The sequence below is a fragment of the Sardina pilchardus genome, chromosome 3 (assembly GCF_963854185.1).
Source record: "Sardina pilchardus chromosome 3, fSarPil1.1, whole genome shotgun sequence".
Taxonomy (NCBI): Eukaryota; Metazoa; Chordata; class Actinopteri; order Clupeiformes; family Clupeidae; genus Sardina; species Sardina pilchardus.
The window spans coordinates 37548090-37567761 of NC_084996.1; the positions used below are offsets into that span (position 1 = coordinate 37548090).

General features: G+C 44.7%; 1 protein-coding gene and 1 pseudogene across 2 annotated transcripts in view; both read right to left on the bottom strand.

Annotated features, from left to right (window-relative positions):
- Positions 1-476: 476 nt before the first annotated feature.
- LOC134075997 (5-hydroxytryptamine receptor 3A-like) lies at positions 477-7837 on the bottom strand (annotated as a pseudogene).
- Positions 7838-12905: 5068 nt separating this feature from the next.
- The window catches only part of rnf157 (ring finger protein 157), a 29912-nt gene continuing 23145 nt past the window's right edge, over positions 12906-19672 (bottom strand). For both annotated transcript variants that reach the window (XM_062533165.1, XM_062533164.1), the window contains exons 18-19: positions 16052-16174; positions 12906-13296 (exon numbers count right to left, since the gene is read on the bottom strand). In XM_062533165.1, the coding sequence (XP_062389149.1) occupies positions 13064-13296; positions 16052-16174 (356 nt within the window). In that variant the 3' untranslated portion in view covers positions 12906-13063. The remainder of the gene's footprint in view (positions 13297-16051; positions 16175-19672) is intronic.

Here is a 19672-nt window from a genome sequence, read left to right on the forward strand (position 1 = left end):
AATCAGATTTGATTCCTGAACCCGCCGTTGCAAGTCCTGATCACTTTGGATAAAAATGTCTCATAATATCAGTCAACTTTCACTTTAACATTCTAGTGGGCAGTGGCAGAAGCCCATCCGTAGCAACCCGATAGTAACATTCAACGGGACACAATGAGACTGATTGCCCGCCCCCGGCGTTACCATGGGTTTCTCCAGAGGCCACATTGATGCCATGACTACAACCTGTGTTATAATAACGACAAAACTATGACACTTATCTACAACCTCACAACACCCACCCCAACACATTCAGTGTTGGAACCAGTATTGTGACTGAGGCTGCACACAAATAGAATTCATAATCCATAAGCTAAGTTTGATTATAATTGTTTATACCAATACCAACACAAATACCAATACTAATCATACCAATAATATTACCAATAGCCTATCTGGAGAGCTGCTCAACATTGTGGTCTGTGTTCCTCTGTTGTCTACCAGTAGACCCAGTGAAGGAAGAGACAGAGTAAGAAGATGGAGATGGAGAGCAGGTAGAAGATGAAGAAGGCGGTGTTTATGGGCCGGACCACCGTGTTCTGATACGAGGTTAGCCCGCGCTCCAGCGCTGGGTTCTGCTGGGTTCTACCGGTCCGCAGCTCCTGGAGGATGAGGCGCAGGAGGTGGCTGAAGCAGTGCCCCTCGGCCTCCCCGGAGTCACGATCAGGGGGGTTCACCATGGGAAGGGTCTCAAGCTGACGGACCCCGTCCTCTCCACAGACACACCCGCTCACACCGGACGTCCTCTTTCCTGCTGGGAGGGAGAAAGGTAGCATAATCAGGAGCACTTAGCCAGCAGTATTCATCTGCACAATCCCCACCTCTGATCACCACCACTGGTGGGGGTGGTTAGCGAGGTTCCCCCTTCACTGTTAGCCTGATGTGTGACCCTCTGTCTGTGTCAGTGAAGTGCTGCACCATGCAGATGTGATGCGTACCTGTGCCGTTGTTGAGGTGGAGGCCCTCGGGGCTGGGGGCCCTTCCGCAGCTGACGGCGCTGCCCAGCCCCCTGGCCTGCTGGGTGGAGGCTCTCTCCATCAGGTACACCACCAGAATGGTCTCCAGCACACTCAGCAGCATGAAGGCAAACACCACGATCACATACACAGCTGGGACACAGGCCCACATGAGGGAGACACTATGTTAGTGCACGTTAGGAGGAGAGAGACCGAATGTTAGTGTACATTAGTAGGAGAGAGAAGGTATGTTTAAGCAATATAGTGAGAGTGAGAGTGAGTTTGATAATGGATATTCCCACGGGTGTCGGAGGCTGAGTAGCGCAGCTGGGGGAATATCCATTACCAACCCCACGATCACGAGTACTATACATAGATTTCTCGAAAACATGCGCGCGCACACAAGGGGCAGAAAGCCTCATGAACAGCATTAAGCAGCTGCTCTCCGTGAAAAGATTAAAATGAATTTTAGTGCCGAAAACAGCACTATTCGAAATGGCGATGGTTAGAGAATGTTCAGGAATGTAAAGTAATGCATATATTTGCCAGAAACCACCAAAACCGCCAAAAAAACGATGTTTTATAAATAATGAAAACGAACGACAAACTCTGAAATAAGCTCATAAATGAGATGTTATCATCATTTAGACAACAGTGGCATACAAAAAATGCCGATTATAGCTTACAGCAGCTGGTTATTAGGTTAACTTTATAACGTTAAGACCGGTCATTCGGCGTCTTCTGCCCCATGGGTGCGCGCGCATCTAGTTTTGTTAGTAAACAGGAAATCTGTCTATAACATTCCATTGAACCAAATTGTTGTATAATAGTGTACGTTAGTAGGAGGGTGATGGTATGTTAGTGTACTGTATGTTAGGAGGAGAGAGATGGTATGTTAGTGTACGTTAGGTACAGTATGTTGGTGTACGTTATGAGAGAGACGGTATGTTAGTGTATGTTAGGAGAGAGAGACATGGGCGGGTACAAATAGTATGCATGGCTCTGAGTGGAAGCGTGTGTGTGTGTGTGTTTGTGTGTGTGTTAGAGAGAGAGAAAGAGAAAGGGAGAGAGAGAATGTGTGTGTGTGTGTGTGTGTGTTACCTATGAGAGGAGTTTTTTTAGCTTTAGAGGGTAACGTGTCGGTGAGGATGAGCAGTAACACAGACATGGCCAGCAGCACTGTGACTTTAAAGCACAGCTTGTCCCCACGTGCGTCCGATATGAAGAAGGACGCCAGGTCCAGAGTGAGGAAGAAGAGGATGGGGACGATGAAGGTCAGCACATGCAGCAGAGGAACCCTCCTTATGGTGATCTACCAGAACATACACACACACACACCAAATACACACACAATTAACAGAACCCTCCTTATGGTGATCTGACAGAACACACACACATACTGTAACAGAGCTCTCTTCATGGTGATCTGACAGAAGACACACAGAAACACACATCCATACACACAGCAGAACCCTCCTCAAGGTGATGTAACAGAACACACATGCCCACACCGAAACACACATACAACAGAGCTATGACTGTGGTGATCTAACAGAACCAGTACTGATCTAACTAATCCAGAAACACAAGACCCCTGCTCTACCAGAGCATAAACACACTCCTGATAATGACGTTCTTGTGCAGAAAGAGCGAGGTAACCTCCTGATAGTTGTTTACCTGAACAACAGTGTTCAGTGCCCTGTTCTCTGTAACCTATAAGAAGAATAAATGAATGCTTCTGATAAAGACCCCTGGAACACATTCGGGGAGAACCCCTATGTACCAAAGTTCTCTGCTGCTCAGACAGAGAGAGAAAGCACACTTCCTGAAAATGATCTGCTAGAACACAGATACAGGAAAACCCTGCCTTTGCTCCACTACTAGCACACCAAGACAGTAGAACTCTTTTGCTGGTGAGCTGGTGGTCCTTCACCGCATGGTAGACTACTGTGTAGACCACTTGGTCTGTAATTAGAAACAAGAACAGATGAATGCTTCTGATAATGACCTCCTGGAACACAGTCGGGGAGATCCCCCACGTCCCAAAGTTCTAGTCTAGTATAGCCTACCGTGTAGACTACTTGGTTCCAACTGCCATGTTCTGCAAAGTCCTGTGTGATGGTGTGCACGGAGACGTTGAGGAACTCCCACTCTCCCTGGGTCTGCATGATGTCTCGTGAGTTCTTGGTCGCACGAGAGGAGTTGGACACAGGAACCATCTGGATCTCTGTGTCTTAGGTTTCAAAGACCAGAAAAAGAAAAAAAAAAAGTATTCCCAAAGCCACAAGGAAATTACAGATGTGGCAGATGTAACCATTGTGATAACGTGGTTAAAACTAATACCTCAAGAGGGGGCGACCAACTCAAGATCGTTTTACAACGAATTTTGGATTAGCACACTGAGGCCGTGTCCAAAAGTCAAGGGCGCACGCTGGATAGTACCGTTCTTTCCAGTAGCATCTCAGTTAGCTTGCTCCTCAGTATGCGTCCCTACATTTGGACAGCATAAACTAGTTGGCGTCACCTGACTCGGGGAGGGGTGTGTGTTGCTTGACGATTTGCATGACGTGTGGAGCTTGACCTGCGCTGCGCAATGGATTATGGGATATCTGAGGCCAAAAAAGATGCATCGATGCACACATGGAAATCACGCCAAATGAAGTACCCATGAGAGCGCTTCACTTTCGGACAGTTTATTCTGACGTAACTTCCGGAAAATGCATGCTGCCCAGCATGTGTACTTATGATTCAGACACAGCCTGAGTGCCAACAACTTTCCTGGACTAAATGAGGAGTGTGATCTCTCCCCTTTTTTGTGAATGTCCCTAAGTGAATTTTATTATATGGCTACCTTTGTTCTAGCATTGATTCTGTTATGTATAAGTCGAACAGTGATTTTCTGACTGTTTTGTTTTTTAATTGGTGATTGTCAATCAAGTGACCTTTGACCTGTAAGGGTAACTCCTCCCACTTGACACCCAAGGGTGCCATTTTAAACTCTGTCCTTTGTCCTTTCTTCAAGCTTTATGCCCTGAAGAAAGCCCATGTGGCCGCAACGCGTCGGCGTATGTTTTTAGTCCTTGCCATTTACAATTAAAGGTTTTATTTTTCCTCAACTAAGTGCCTTTGACCGACCTTCTTTTCCTTACCAGAAAAATAACTTTGTATGACCTTATTATGTACAATGTAAAACAAAGTTAACAAAAATGTGCTGAACTGATCAAAAAGGGGTTCCACATTAAATAAAATAACTAGGTAACTATTTGCTTTGGATGGTGTTGGCAGACGAAAATGACCAGGGATATTGTAGATAGTATAGAATAGTATAGTATAGCATATGTTTCACAGATTTCACTAGAATGTGTTCTATTTATTGTAGAGCATGATGCTGTGAGTTACTCATTCTTACCTGTGTGAAGGGCTGATGAAAAAGTGAGGTTGCATTTCTGGGTGTCAAAGGGAAACTTATAGACATCTATGGCGCATGTAGATACCACCTTCATGTCGATGTCCATCATGATCTCGCCGTTGTGCTTCACCATCAGGTACTCAGTCGATCCAGAGGGATGATTCGTCTCCATCCTACTGGGACACATCACTTCCTGTCACCAGAGCTAACGGTCCCTGTTATTATTTTTTGTATTCATTGGCTAAAGTGTTTCCGACTCTGCACATGCTAACAATGCCCTGATTCAGTCTTAACGTGGTCCTAATCGTGAGTTCCGGCCTGTCGTTCAGCCCTGATTTCCATGGCAGATCAGACCTGGTTATCTTGTTGTCTGGATAGCTGCCATGTTAGCATCTACACAGTGGCATCCATGCTATTCCGTTCTTTATTTATTCTTCTCTAATCACTGATATGATTTTTGAGTCACATCCACAAATGTGCATCAGAGTCTGCACACACTAAAAAAAACCTTTAAAAGTCTCTCTCCGCAAACACAGCAATGTGCATACATATACTCACTTCTCATAGACAAGCAGGTCTGGCTTCCAGAGCAGATGTCGGGGAACAATGACTTCCTGAATCCCACAGAAGTCCTCTGGATCCCAGAAGATGAAGTCATTTTTCCAATACTGGAACACAAACACCAGAGATATGACCAAGGTGAAATGGTAACAAACTGAATGATGAAACTGACACACTGACAAGAGAGAAAGAGAGAGAGAAATATAAGTACCAGTAAAAAAAACAGCATGTGAGAAAAGAATTAAGGCCACTGTTATGTGAGGAGAGAGGGAGGGAGGAAAGAAGGGAAAGGAACAGACAGCGCCATGAAGCAACAGAATGAAGCATTGATGGCACTAGTGTGAGACATGATACTCACAGTCACAATCCATAAATAAGGAGTGAATGTCTGGCTCTTCTCATGCTGCTGATGAAGATAAGAATAAATAAACAGCATAGGCTACTTCTTCTTCTGAGCATTTCTTACATTTTAATTACAGTAACATGCTTTATGTTTATGTCATAGACTGTAAAAAAGATATGTTTTTACAGTCAATATATGGTTTATATAAAATTACAAACCAATATTGGTTTGTAATAAACCATATATTGACTGTAAAAAAACATCTTTTTACAGTCTATATATAATTATAAACCAATATATGGTTTATGTGCTATTGTTGAGGCATTAATAAAGTGTCTGCAAACTCTGTGAGTGAATAAAAAAAAAAACTCAGGTGTTCATGTATGGGTAAGAGAAATGTTCGCTGCGAGAGTAATTCAGCAATGTTCTAGAAATGTTCCCGGAACGTTCATCATTGATCAAATATGCTACGATTCACGTTTTTTTCCGAATTATTCAGAACCGGAACTGTTACACTTAATTGAGTAAACGTTTTATGAATGTTCGTCAAAGGATTCAAACATGTAGCCTTTTCTAATAGAATCTCCTGGTGATGTTCTCTTTAGAAGAACGTACAGTAGGAACGTCCTCAAAATGAAACTTTATGAGGACTTTCTAAGTAAGTTGTTCTTATGTTCTAGAATAGGCCTACATCGCAGTGACAGGGGTTAGGGAATGCACTGTGGACACGTCATTGCATGGTAACTGTTACATGTGTTGGAGGTGTATGTGTGTGTCACGATTTGAGGTTTGATGGTAAAGAGAACTCATTCAGACCACAGATAAGATGGCGTAGATAAAGATGTCCAGCTGCACAACAGTAGGCACGGTCCAGTCTCGCACAGGCCGCACTGTGGTCAGTCTGTTCCCGTTGGCCGTCAGGTTCAGATGGTCCACCACATCATGAAAGCTACACACCTTCTCAGCGCAGACATCATCTGGACACACAGAGGTTCACACCAGCACTAACACGTCTGTGTGTCTTCTCACAACACCATTGCGTAACCGCACAACATTACATTTGATCATTTAGCTCTTCTCTCCTTACCAGACCCACTCCATATGTATAGGAGGCTAACCTACGTAAACGCCCGCCCGTTTACGCACGTCCTGAAAGTCAGAATAGCGTTTACGCACCTCCAAAGTGCTTTATCCCTAAATTACGTGTATTACCGTTCATAAACTATTCTAAATTAAGCTAAATGTCGTTTTACAATTGAATTGTCTATAGTTTCATATCGTACGTTTAGAAGGCCTGCGCAACACAGTTTATCCATATTGCACAGCATCATGGTGTCAGTGACCCATCGTCTTGCGGCAAGAAGCATCACAGATTAATCTGATCTAATCTAATAGCCATCGAGTAGGATTTGAACACGGACCTAATTATCAGGCAACAACCACAGCTCCACCACTCAAGATAACATAGCTTTGCAATAATTACCATTCAGTTGTACCCCAGAGACACACACACACACACACACACACACACACAGACACTGAGATATTTTCACACACTGTCTCTTCACAAACACGCCAAAATCTCATCAAGTACAATAAGGGAAATGCTAGAATAAATCCTGTTTTTCCTTGGATTTTATAGTCTCAAGCCATTTATATCAGCCAACATCTTGTATTCAAAGTGATTCACACTACTGCAGACATCTGCGGAATCCTGGACCCAGATTTAGGCTCAGGGTTATCTCAAGGAACAACCATGCAATGTCCCTTTCTCTCTTCTACTGTCACTGCTAATCAAGTTTAATTGTAGAAAATAACAACTTGAGAAGTCATATCATGCTTTTCACAAAAAAATGATAAATGTGAAAGTATTAAATATTCTTTTTGGAAAGGAAGAATAAATCGAAACGAATCATGATCACAGCAACAGGCTGTAGTGTTTGTCACTTTGATTTAACAAAGGTCACATGACTTTTATCACATGGCATTCATCAGCCTCTTGTCCAACACAGCTGTGCGGAAGATGAGTCTCTGTTTATATAGCAGAGAACCATAATCCTTCTGTGCCCTACCTCATCACTGTGTCCTTATATGTTAAACAAACAAGAATAAGCATTATGCTTAATAAAGTTTAAAACAGGACATGCAGTCTGCCACCATACACAGACATCACTTAAAGGCATGCAAGAAAAATACTTATTTCTACTGTGAATCCAGCTTTCTGGGAAAAAGTCTCGCCATGCATGGTTCTTTTTATATATATATATAAAGACATTCCCCTCTCTACACATTCCAAATATAATGCAATGCCAACCTTCAAAGAGCAACCTCGGCTCCAGGTTTCATATAGCACATGAAACACTGGTAATCAACTGTACATGACACAAGAACAACGAACACAGATTAACCAACAGAGACTTTAAGCATTTCTGTGAAACGGCCGCCTAAACTGTTTGAATTATAAACGCACATTTTCCACTTACCTGTCAGGCAAAGTCCAGAGATCAGGAGCAACAGGCACAGATTCATGCTGTGAGCAGCCGGTGTGTCTGGGGGTTGAGGTTTGCTGGGTATGATGAGTGTTTGCACGCGAGTGTGTGTGTGTCAGAGAGCCAACGGAAGGTTGATGTTTTCAGGAGCCGGTCGGTCCAGTGTATTGTGTACTGTGTCAGTGTATTTGTTCACCATCGGAGTAGGCTATATTTTGCTTTTTAGGAAGATGCGTCAGTGTGTGGAGAGTTATATCAGAGGAATATGTGTTGTCTGTGAAAGAGTGAAGTCTGATGGCGACAGTAGAGCACAAGGTGGATGGATGCTGCTCTGAGTGTGTGTGTGTGTAGTGTGTGTGAGAGCCACTCTAGGTGTGGGCAGAGAGAGTGACATCCTACACTGTGGTGGACTGTGTATATAGGCAGGTGTGTGTGTGTGTGTGTGTGTGTATGATAAGAGTAAGTGATTGTACTGATCCATCATGAAGGATCTGTAAGCAAGATGAACATGATACCTCCCTAGAGTTTAATAATAGTTGAAATGATAGTTTGTCTGTGGGGAATGCTTCCCCTCTGCGCCCTGGCGACATGTAATGCAACCTGATTGGTTTATTCCATTAGACTGGCGCTGTAATTTGCCCTCTGATTGGTCAGATCTGGTAAGACTGATGTGAGCCTCTGACTAATCTACAGAAAATGAGCCTCCCCCCACACACAGAAATACACCAATAGTTACACATGTGCACACGTACTGTACACACTCACACACCTAGACAGATGTACACAAGTAGACCCCCCCCCCCACACGCACACACACACACACACCTCATAAACTGAAACTAATATACGACGCACAGGGTCATTGTTACAATCCACGTTTGCTTAGAAAACACCAGAGTAAATATTAATTTATGACCACCCTCGGTCTTAAAATAGAGCATTGGGTTTGACACAAACGTGTTTGTTTGTAGCCTTGGGGAAAAGTGTGTATGACCATTGCCTTGAATAAACACACACACACAAACACACACACACACACACACACACACACACACACACTGATGGTACATTTATAATCAAGAATTGGGTTTGACACCAAACAATTGTGCATGACGCTGGCCTTGAACGCTATTATGGATATTTTCCCATTTGACCCTCTATGCATGATGTCCCGCGGGCCTAACCATAGACTGTATACCCTCTCCCCCCCCTCCCACTCTATGCATGATGTCCCGCAGGCCTAACGGTTACCCCTCTCCCCCACCTCCCACCAACATTCTGAATCAATTGAATATTGCTATGTATCATATTATTTTTTTAATGGAAAATCTGTATAGTGCTTTACATTATCAGATTAATGTCACTAGGTCACTTTATATGACATTTCCTATATGTGAAAGCGCCCCTATAGGGCTGAAATGTGGTCAGTTCAGAGATGCTTGCAATCCGCCAGGAAGAAACCAATATAATTCTAGCCTCTTTAGCCCTGTGTCGGTACATCACAGTTATTCTGATGGTCTCTACTGAAACTACTGTCTCTCAGCTTCCCAGAGGTCAAGCATTTGATTATACTGTAGGTCAAACTAGGTGGCCTCTAAAGCAGGCTCTGTGCAATTTCAGGCAAACCTTGAAATTGGTACTGTGAATGATAGATTTTTTCAAAAATAGGAAGAATATGCACACAAAATATTGATTAAAGTTGTTTGAAAAAGTCAGGGTTTATTTCTTCTGGTCGCTTTAATGCTTCTGGTCTGTTCTATAAAAGTCTGTTAATGAGTGGAACAGATTGAAAAGCAATGCAGGATGGAATCACACACACTCTCACACAAGCTCCTTTACTGCTAACTTAAGGATTCCCGTTAAGTTGTGTGTGTGTGTTCGATTTCTGAAGGACCTGAGCTGTGGTGTCACCTTTAAAACTGACATGACCAGCAATGTTAGTGTGCAGTATGTAGTATGCCTGTCTATGCATAACGGTGCTGAGTGTGTGTGTGTATGCAGAATGTCTTGTGTCTGTGTTGTAGTGTTGTGATGTGCGTGTACGTGTATCGAGTATGTGTATACTGTATGTGTTGTCTGTTGTGTGTGTACTGTATGTGCTGTACAGATGAATGGTGAACTGACCAAATCCATGTTCACTGTGTTTGCCACATGCTCTGAGAACAGTAATCTACCACTAACTGGGTGCTCGGACTGCACTTGTGAAGAAAGTTTATTTTTTTTAAATAATTCAATACATTACAATCCATGTGATAATCAATCAGCACATCGACATGAGACAATAACAAGACCTATCCTAAGAAAAATAGAAAATCATTTGTTTACACAAAGGAGGAGAAGTAGGTCCAGGGGCTCAGATGAACACAGGTGATTGGGGAAAAAGCAGACAGGAAGTGACCTACAGGCTGGACACATTCATCAGGCGCCCTCTGCTCCTCATGACCTGCCCTACCTCTTGACCATAGAAATGCTCTATATCGACCTCTAATGGTCCGGAATGGGAACCACAACAGAAAAGGAGGAGCGGACATTCTCTATTGGTTCCAAATATTTGGGGTAAGAACCTGCCTCACCTGGCAGCCACAGAGAACGTTTCTCACTGTCTTAAAAACACAACTCAAGGTTTCAAACTGGACCTCTTTTTCTCCAGAACCATGTCAGCAGGAACCGGGTTCCATACTGGACCTCTTTTTCTCCAAAACCATGTCAGTAAGAACCAGTGTGAGCGTAAAGAGCAATTCTACGTGAAGGTTTAAGTCACTGAGGAGCCGAGGATGTTATATGCAGTGTCTGCTCGAGGCACAGGGGACACATAAGCTCGTCGGCAGCACGGCAGACACCCCCACACACTCACGCACACAGTTTTCCACACATCGACCATTAAGCACTAGTAGGTCCGAAAATGTCTCCCCCAAAGGATTGTGGTACATGTAGTCTCTCCTCAAACTAGCCAGGCTCTGACTTGATTTATGGCATCAATTCCATAAATGCCATCTATTCAGTTCAATTCAATTTGATTTTATTAATTCATGCACTGTCCTTAACAGCAGACATTGTCTCAAAGCGCTTTGTGGAGCACGAGAGCTGAACCCCTAGAGCATTTAACAGGAAGGTACGTTGAGATGGACCAAGTTTGGGGTGGGAGGGGCATCTGCTTGAGGCTGGCCCGGTGGAGGAATAGGAGGGGATAAGGGAAAGTATTAATTAAGGGTTAGTAAACGGTTAATAAAAGGTAAACATTCCATTTAGGGTCCTTATCAGCTGTGGGTGTAAAATGAGGGTGTTTACAATCAGGACAGTCAACAGTCTTAAGAGTCACTCTGTGCGGCAATGACGGATGTGCAGTCTGGATGCAACCATGTACATGTGGGCATACTTGTCACCAAAAAGTAGAATCAAACTCATATCATGCGGCTGCAATGAATGGGACCTCTGACCTTTTTGGCAGGTGGATTTACCGGCCTGACACCACACCTTGGTCAGATGCACATTCTCCAGGTTCCCCTGACAGGTCAGAAGGCTTCTGCAGCACTGCATCACCCTATTGGAGGAGCCGGACTCCATCAGTAGCGTACCACGTCAGCTGAGTGACCAGGAGAGTGAGAGAACAGCGTGGCAGCAAGCTAATGGATGTAGAATCCACTCCGTTGTTGCCTGTTGGTCAACTGCCAAAGCAAAAGGGACTCTAACAGGGAGGGTCTTCAGGTGGACTTCAGTGGAGGGAGTTTGATAAATATTGTTTGTAATATCCAGGTGAAGTGGGGAACAGTATGTCCTTCCTCTGCCTGTGCAAACAGGGCTGTCGCCGGACTGTGATGTCAACTGTGCTCAGGTACATGTAACACAACAACAACAACAACAACAACAACAACACCAATAACACCACCAGCAACATAAGAGTTGAGTGTGTGTGACCCCCAATGTATTAGGAAGCATCCTCAGCCTCAGTCCAGCAACACTTATGACCAACCGTGTCTGTGTGGACCAAGCACGGCAGCTTTAGAACCGGCCAGGAGAACCTGGCAGCTTTAGAACTTCTTCAACTTTTCCGAGGGCATGCAAGCTGTTGTCTCTCAGAGGACAGGAGAGGAGAGAAGAGAAGAGAAGAGGAAAATGGGAATTTATTGCTGTAAGAGTTTGTTTGTCTTTTTTTCTGAAGCTTCTTTAAACCAGAGTTGAACATAAAATAGAGTTTGTTAGTTAGTTTGCAAGACCAGGACCATGAATTGTCCACAGCCACAACGACATTCAGAGTTACCCCACCCTATCACACTCCACCTTCATCACTCACCCTTCCTCATCACCCATCCTATCCCTCTGCAGACATTCTGCCGCCTCTGTTTCTACATCCTGTAATCATGATTCTACATCCTGTTTCTTCACAGGCATGGTGGAGCAGCGGTGACAATCCGTCGACAAATCAGATTCGATTCCTGGACCCGCCCGTGCGAGTCCTGATCACTTTGGATAAAAATGTCTGACCATATCAGTCAACTTTCAATTTAAGCTTCTAGTGGCAGAAGCCCACCTGTAGCAACCCGATAGTAATGAGACTGACTGACCGACCCCGGCGTTACCATGGATCTGACCCCGCAGCTGTCTGGGGTTATTCAGCATATGAGTGGACTGTGCTCACTGACACTTGCGCAACACAGTCTGGATAGTGTGCCAGTCAGACGTTGGTGGTGGTGGGTGCCTTCCACGAGACTCGGTACCTCACCAGCGGTCGCCAGTTCATCCTTAGCAGCTGCAGAGCTTCAGGTCCACTGAGCAGTCTGGTACTGAATCTCTGTGACTTTGCAGATGCGTTCTTTTGAGAGCTTTTTTTGTTGATGTTGTTTTATTATTGAGGAGGGGCATCCACATGTCATATGATGCCCTGAAGAGGTGAGGAGATGTCTGGTGTGTGTGTGTGTGTGTGTGTGTGTGTGTGTGTGTGTGTGTGTGTGTGTGTTGTGTGTGCGTCGTAGAGGGTTGCGGTCACATCACGTCACACTTGTCACAATGAGGAGGATTTGTGTAGTGTTGCTGTCCATTCAGGAGCAGGGAGAGTGTGGAGAGGGATGGGTGGGTGGCTCCATGACATATAGTCACTGTTGCCTGGGGTTGGGGGGGGGGGGCATTTTCATACGCTCCACTGTTTATCACATAGTGTAGGGCTCATGTTGTGGGCAAGAGAGACATGGTTCAGGTGAGAACTTGGAAAGCAGATGACGTAGGTATGTTTAGTGCTCAAGAGGGACGGATGGGGTGATGGGGGCACAGCTCAGATGGCGTAGGGGCCGTGGTGGGGGTTTCGGTTGGTGCGGGAGGCACGAGGGGTGCAGGGGGTGCTTTTGGGGGCGGTGTTAGGCATGACCGCGCCCCTCTCCTCCAGGTTGATGTTGCTAGTGGAGGCATGGTGAGGAAACATCTGGTTGCCATGGAGAGGGAACGACTCGTTGCCATGGTGAGAGAATGTGTCAAGGCCATGGCGGAATGCTCCAAGATAAAACAAACCTAAGAGGCAGAGAAAGAAAGGGAAGAGGGGGGGAGGCAGAGAAAGAGAGGTAGTGGAGAAAAAGAGAGACAGAGGGAGCAGAAAGAAGACAAGGAAGGAAGATAACAGTGAGAAAAAGAAGAAGGAAGCTTTAGAGCAGAGATACAAAAGGATGACTAGGACCTAAATTAACAGCTAGAGACATTTTATAAATGCTAGCTTTGCATATACACATCATAGTGCACACAACTGAACCAGAATACAGTATATATTACAGCACTAAGGCACTGAAATGGACTCCCAGACAGGCATCCCAGACATGGTGAAGCGGCACTATCACTACGGCTTGTGGCATGCAGGTTCCATTCTCTCCCACTCACAGTGACTGCTGGTGAGGATGGTTAGTGTGAGTCTGTGACATTTCCATCAAGCACTAAGTGAATAAAAATCATCCATACGCTACCACAGTACTTCTTCAATGGCAGAGATGGTTGGTAAAAAAAAAAAATGAGTGTTTTTTTTCTCTCATAACAGTCACAGTGGGTGGAGTCTGTGTCCCATGTCTTGAAGTTTGTGCATTCCTGTGACAGTGCAGTCTTAGCCTGCTAACGCCATACCTATTCCTCAATGTGCACAGGACACGAGTCATCTGCCCATTCCACAGGCATCCGGGGGAGAGAGGGAGAGAGAAAGAGAGAGGGAGAAAGGGATGGAGTGATGGAGAAGAGGTTCAGAGATGGATGTATGAGCACGTATATATAGTTGAGGATATATACATATACAGAGAGAAGAGGAGAGAGAGAGAGAGAGAAAGAGCACATTTACGATACAGAGAAAGAACTACTAAAGACATCCACAGAAGAGAGAATCTTTCAAGAGAGGACGGGTTATAGGAGGTTGCTCTGCTGGACTGGAGAGGATAGGTGAGTCTACTCCGACTTCTAGTCCCGTCAAGTTCTAGTTCTGACTTCATGTTCTAGTTCTACTTTGTTCTAGTTTCTTTTTCTTCTTCTTACGATACAATCTTACACATCCTTTACATATGTGTATTACTGAATACATTATTGAGATAAATAAAAACTCACTGAGGCTCATTTCAGGATATTTCCCCATGGACAATTTTTAACAGCCTAAGGAGGCTAGTCGCTACTTTGCATGAACTCACAAAAAATCTGAAATCTAAGTTCTCAGCAATGGATTATATTCAACAACGATTATTTAACAGAGGTACTTTTAGATATGTAGTATAGTCAGATAGTATAGTCAGTGGATGTCCTTTTGCTACCCTTTATCATTGCATACACTGCTGATATGGTGCTGCACTGACTGTTGAGGTGGAGCTACAGTACATCTGTTTCAGAGGCTAATGCTAACATGTTAAAGCAGGAATTTGGGTCTAAAATGAGCCATCTAGCCACCTACAAAACAATGCAATGTTGATGTGTTAACTAGTGTCTTTTACCAACATTGCTAGCAACAATACAAATAAAGTATTTCACATGACCACATACCGTAATTTCCCGACTATTAGCCGCGGCTCATACTGTACTTTGATTTTGCAACATTTCTTCAGCTATGAGGTTAATACAGGGCAGTTAATATGGTGTTAATATGCTTTCTTTTAACTTGCATAAAACACTTATATGCTTATATGCGAGAAATTACTGTACCATCCAAATTAACTTGAAGATGATAGCAAAAGCAGTTCCTCATAAAAAAAAAAAATCCTTTAAAATGTAGCAAATTGTTGCATCAAGTTTCTCTGAAATGGATTCACCAAAGATTAAGATCCAGATTCGGAGACGTCATTTAGAGTGAAACAAAAAGAAAAAAAATGCTGTCCCTCGCTTATCATACGCACTCCATATCCTAAACAAGACATACTGACCCATGTAAGTGACCTACAGCTTACAGTCAGGCCCCAGTCAGAGACACAGGCAGCAGGTGTTTCAGGGGGAGATGGGCCCGGGTGAGGCCAGGAGAGAGATCATCTACCTGGGAAGCCGCCCCACGCCTAGTGCCTCTCTCTCTCTCTCTCTCTCTCTCTCTCTCTCTCTTTCTCTCTCTCTCCTCTCTCTCTCTTTCTCTCTCCCTGTCTCTCTCTCTCTCTCTCTCTCTCTCTCTGTCCAGAGACTCCCAGTCCCTGTCCAGCCCAGCAGACACTAGCGGCCCAGGGCATGATGGGCCGGTCAGCAGCACAGCACAATATGTGAGCGTAGCTACAGCGCAGCCGAGCTCAGCCGGGAGGCGCTCAGTCCAGCCAGGGGCCAGTTCTGATCAGTATGATGGATAAAGATCAAAGATGGATGATGGGAAAGGGGAGGCGAAGAGGAAGGGGAGGCATGTCACGCAGCAAAGCAGCTTAGAGCTGGCACATACACATACTGTACACACACACATACACACACGCACACACACACACACACACACACACACACACACACGCATACGCAGGGCAGCAGAAGGGGTGGAGAGACAGACAGAGAGACAGACGAACAGCATGACAGCCCTTGGAGAGGAGGGCCCATGTAGGGTGGATGAGAGCGGCACTTTGTCCTGCCACCTGTGTGTGTGTGTGTGTGTGTGTGTGTGTGTGTGTGTGTGTGTGTGTGTGTGTGCGTGCGTGTATGTGTGTGATGGCACACTGCTTCAAACAGCTCAAGAGCGCCCCCTTGCATCAATTTCCCACTCCCACCCACCCCCCCATCCCCCCGCCCAATCCACTCTGGGGCCCTCCAGCCTCCCGTCCAATCAGAAAGGACCCTTGGGACTCACCGGCGAATCGGGCGTCAGGGGGCTGCTCATTGTCCAGCCCTGTGAGGCAGAGCGAGTCGGACGGGCCCTGATTGTTATTCTCAAACTCGCCACAAGGCGGCGCCTTGCTCGTCCCGAGCCCACCTGCAAGCGAGGTCACAGGTCAGAGAAGCAGCCACAGCAGCAGAGTGGGGAGGGAGGGGTTTAAGCATGGAGGCGGGGTCTGTGTTTGAATACGGGTGCGGCATGCCTGAGTGGGCGGGGCTCGTACACACAGCCTTGCAGAGGGTGGGGGTGAGGGTGGGGTTGGGGGGGTGTAGAGACTGGGGTGGTGGTGATGAGCATTGATGGCAAGCCGATATAACGTGTGTACGCACACACACAGGTGTTTACACATACATACACACACACACACACACACAGGTGTACACACCCACACACACACACACACAGATACGCACACATACAGACGACACACACACACACACACACACACACACACACTCTCTCTCTCTCTCTCACTCATTCACTCACACACACACACACACACACACACACACACATACAGAGGATGTGAGGGACAATGGGTACACACATGCAAAAGAAACACACACAGATACACACACACACACACACACACACACACACACACACACACACACACACACACACACACACACACACACACGGTTACTCTAGTCAGTGTGTAGAGTTACAGTTTTTGCCCGTTGCTTGAACACATTTTGCAACACTTCGCTCACCATATCAAAACTCTACACACAAGTAAACATAACACAACACTAGGAAATAAACCTTTCACATGTATGCCAAATTGAAACTCTTCTATCAGTACCTAAACTCTGCAATCAAAACCCAACAATCCTTTGTCAAAATGTAACTCTGGTGACAAAATAAAACACACTTGCATCATATGCATACACTTGCAAATCAGGAGGAATGCACTAGTCTACATTATATAAAACATATTTGCTTGAATACATTTAGAAATATAGCCGCAAGCGGCGATGGCGGGCCCGAGCACCTGCGGTGCGGAGACCTGTGACATTTCGGAATCTAACAAAGCAACATGAGGCGTGTTGGTGGGCATGTGCATGAGCAACACACATGGCCACCAAATTTGGTCAATTTTCTTGAATGTATGTGTCAACCACAACAGACAACGCGCTAGGTGGCGCTATAGAGTCCCTAAGCCACACCCTAGGCCAAAGCTGTTTTTCACTAGCGGCAGTAATAACACACAAGCTCATGAAATTTGATTCATTTTTGTGAATGTAAATGTCAACCCAAAACGGCTAACACGCTAGGTGGCGCTATAGAGTCCCTAAGCCACACCCTCAATAGCGATCGCAATAACACATGTGTCCACCAAATTTGGTTCATTTTCGTGAATGTATGTTTCAACCACAACAGACAACGCACTAGGTGGCGCTATAGAGTCCCTAAGCCACAACCTAGGCCAAAGCTCTGTCTCTGACTAGCGATAGCAATAACACATAAGTCCACCAAATTTGGTTCATTTTCATGAATGTTTGTGTCAACCACAACAGATAACGTACTACTAGGTGGCGCTATAGAGTCCCTAAGCCACACCCTAGGCCAGAGCTCTGTCTCTGACTAGCGATAGCAATAACACATAAGTCCACCAAATTTGGTTCATTTTCGTGAATGTTTGTGTCAACCACAACAGATAACGTGCTACTAGGTGGCGCTATAGAGTCCCTAAGCCACACCTTAGGCCAGAGCTCTGTCTCTGACTAGCGATAGCAAAAACACATAAGTCCACCAAATTTGGTTCATTTTCGTGAATGTTTGTGTCAACCACAACAGATAACGTGCTACTAGGTGGCGCTATAGAGTCCCTAAGCCACACCTTAGGCCAGAGCTCTGTCTCTGACTAGCGATAGCAAAAACACATAAATCCACCAAATTTGGTTCATTTTCGTGAATGTTTGTGTCAACCACAACAGATAACGTGCTACTAGGTGGCGCTATAGAGTCCCGAAGCCACACCTTAGGCCAGAGCTCTGTCCCTGACTAGCAGAAGCAATTCCACATGTAGCTGCCCAATTACATCCAATTTATAACCTATTTTCTGCTTATAACACCAACTTCCTGTTTCGTAATAAGACGCCATAATTCAAACCTTCGCCATTTCGACATGCTTCGAAAATTCAAAAATCTGTTCGCAATTCCTCTCGGGCAAACCCTCAAGATCCTTTTACTGCTCATATGACATGATTTCGATAAACCGTCTAGGATAAGTGTTTCAAAATACATGATGTGCAAAAATCATAATCATAATCATAACTCAAATTTGTTTAAGATTCATTATGTAGTGTAAATGTAAAAGTTGTTTAGATTTATACAACACATCTGCCTACCAAATTTGGTTCATTTTCATGCATGCACATGTCAACCACAACAGACAGCGCGATAGGTGGTGCTATAGACCCCCTGAGCCACACCCTAGGCCAGGGCTCTGTCTCTCAGTATCAAATGCAATTCTACATATGCCTGCCAAATTACAAGAGTTTTGGAGCATGCCAAGTCGGTGAAACGGCCAAACGGGCTAAGACGAAGAGAGAATAATAATATTGTGTGTGTGTGTGTGTGAGTGTGTGAGTGTGTGAGTGAGTGAGTGAGTGAGTGAGTGAGTGACCAGGGGTCCCTAAGCCACACGCTAGGCCAGGGCTCTGTCTCAGACTAGAGGTGGCAACACACAAGGCAAAGACAAATTTTTATGAGGATTAGAACTTGGGTCTTACTCAGTCAGTCCCCAATTCAATCACAAAAATGACTTAACCTGAATAAAATCTTTATACACATGATCTTTTTTTTACCTTTTACTTTGCATCACACCGTCATTCTTGACTCTGTGTGTGTGTGTGTGTGTGTGTGTCTGTGTCTGTGTCTGTGTCTCTGTGTGGAGAGCGGGGGAGGAGAGAGAGACATCCAGCTGGGAGAGAGGGGAAAGTGTGAATAACTGTGGGGGGAAGGAAAGAAACAAGGAGGGGGAGAGTGGGTGAGCCACAGTGAGGGAGCGGCTAGGTAGTTCTGTGTGTAACACGCGCGGGCAGCAAGGAGCGGATAGGAGAGACCATAGTCATATGAAAACCTAAATAACTCACTTTCTGTTAATGTGGTTTACGTCGAAATTGCAGCATAGGTTGATATGATTATCATTATTCATCAACTCGCTTCAAAATATTTTAGCTAAAACTGTGTCCACCACAATCATTAATGCGCTTTTAAAAATCACAAACAACACCAAATTCAAAACTTTGTATATGACTGTCACTACAAACACACTAACTAATACTCCATCAAATTTCATCCAAATTAGTCACTGTTTTCTGCCTATAACACCAACTTTTTGTTCCTTTTATAAGACACCTAGGTTCAAACCTTCGCCATTTCGATATACTTTTGAAATTCAAAAATCTGTTCGCAATTTCTCTTGGGCAACCCCTCAAGATCATTTTACTGCTAAAATGACATGATTTCGACAAACCGTCTAGGAGAAGTGTTTCAAAATACATGATGTGCAAAAATCAGAAAATCTCACATAATTCAAATTCTTTTAATATTTACTATATAGTTTCAATGTAAAAGTTGTTCGGA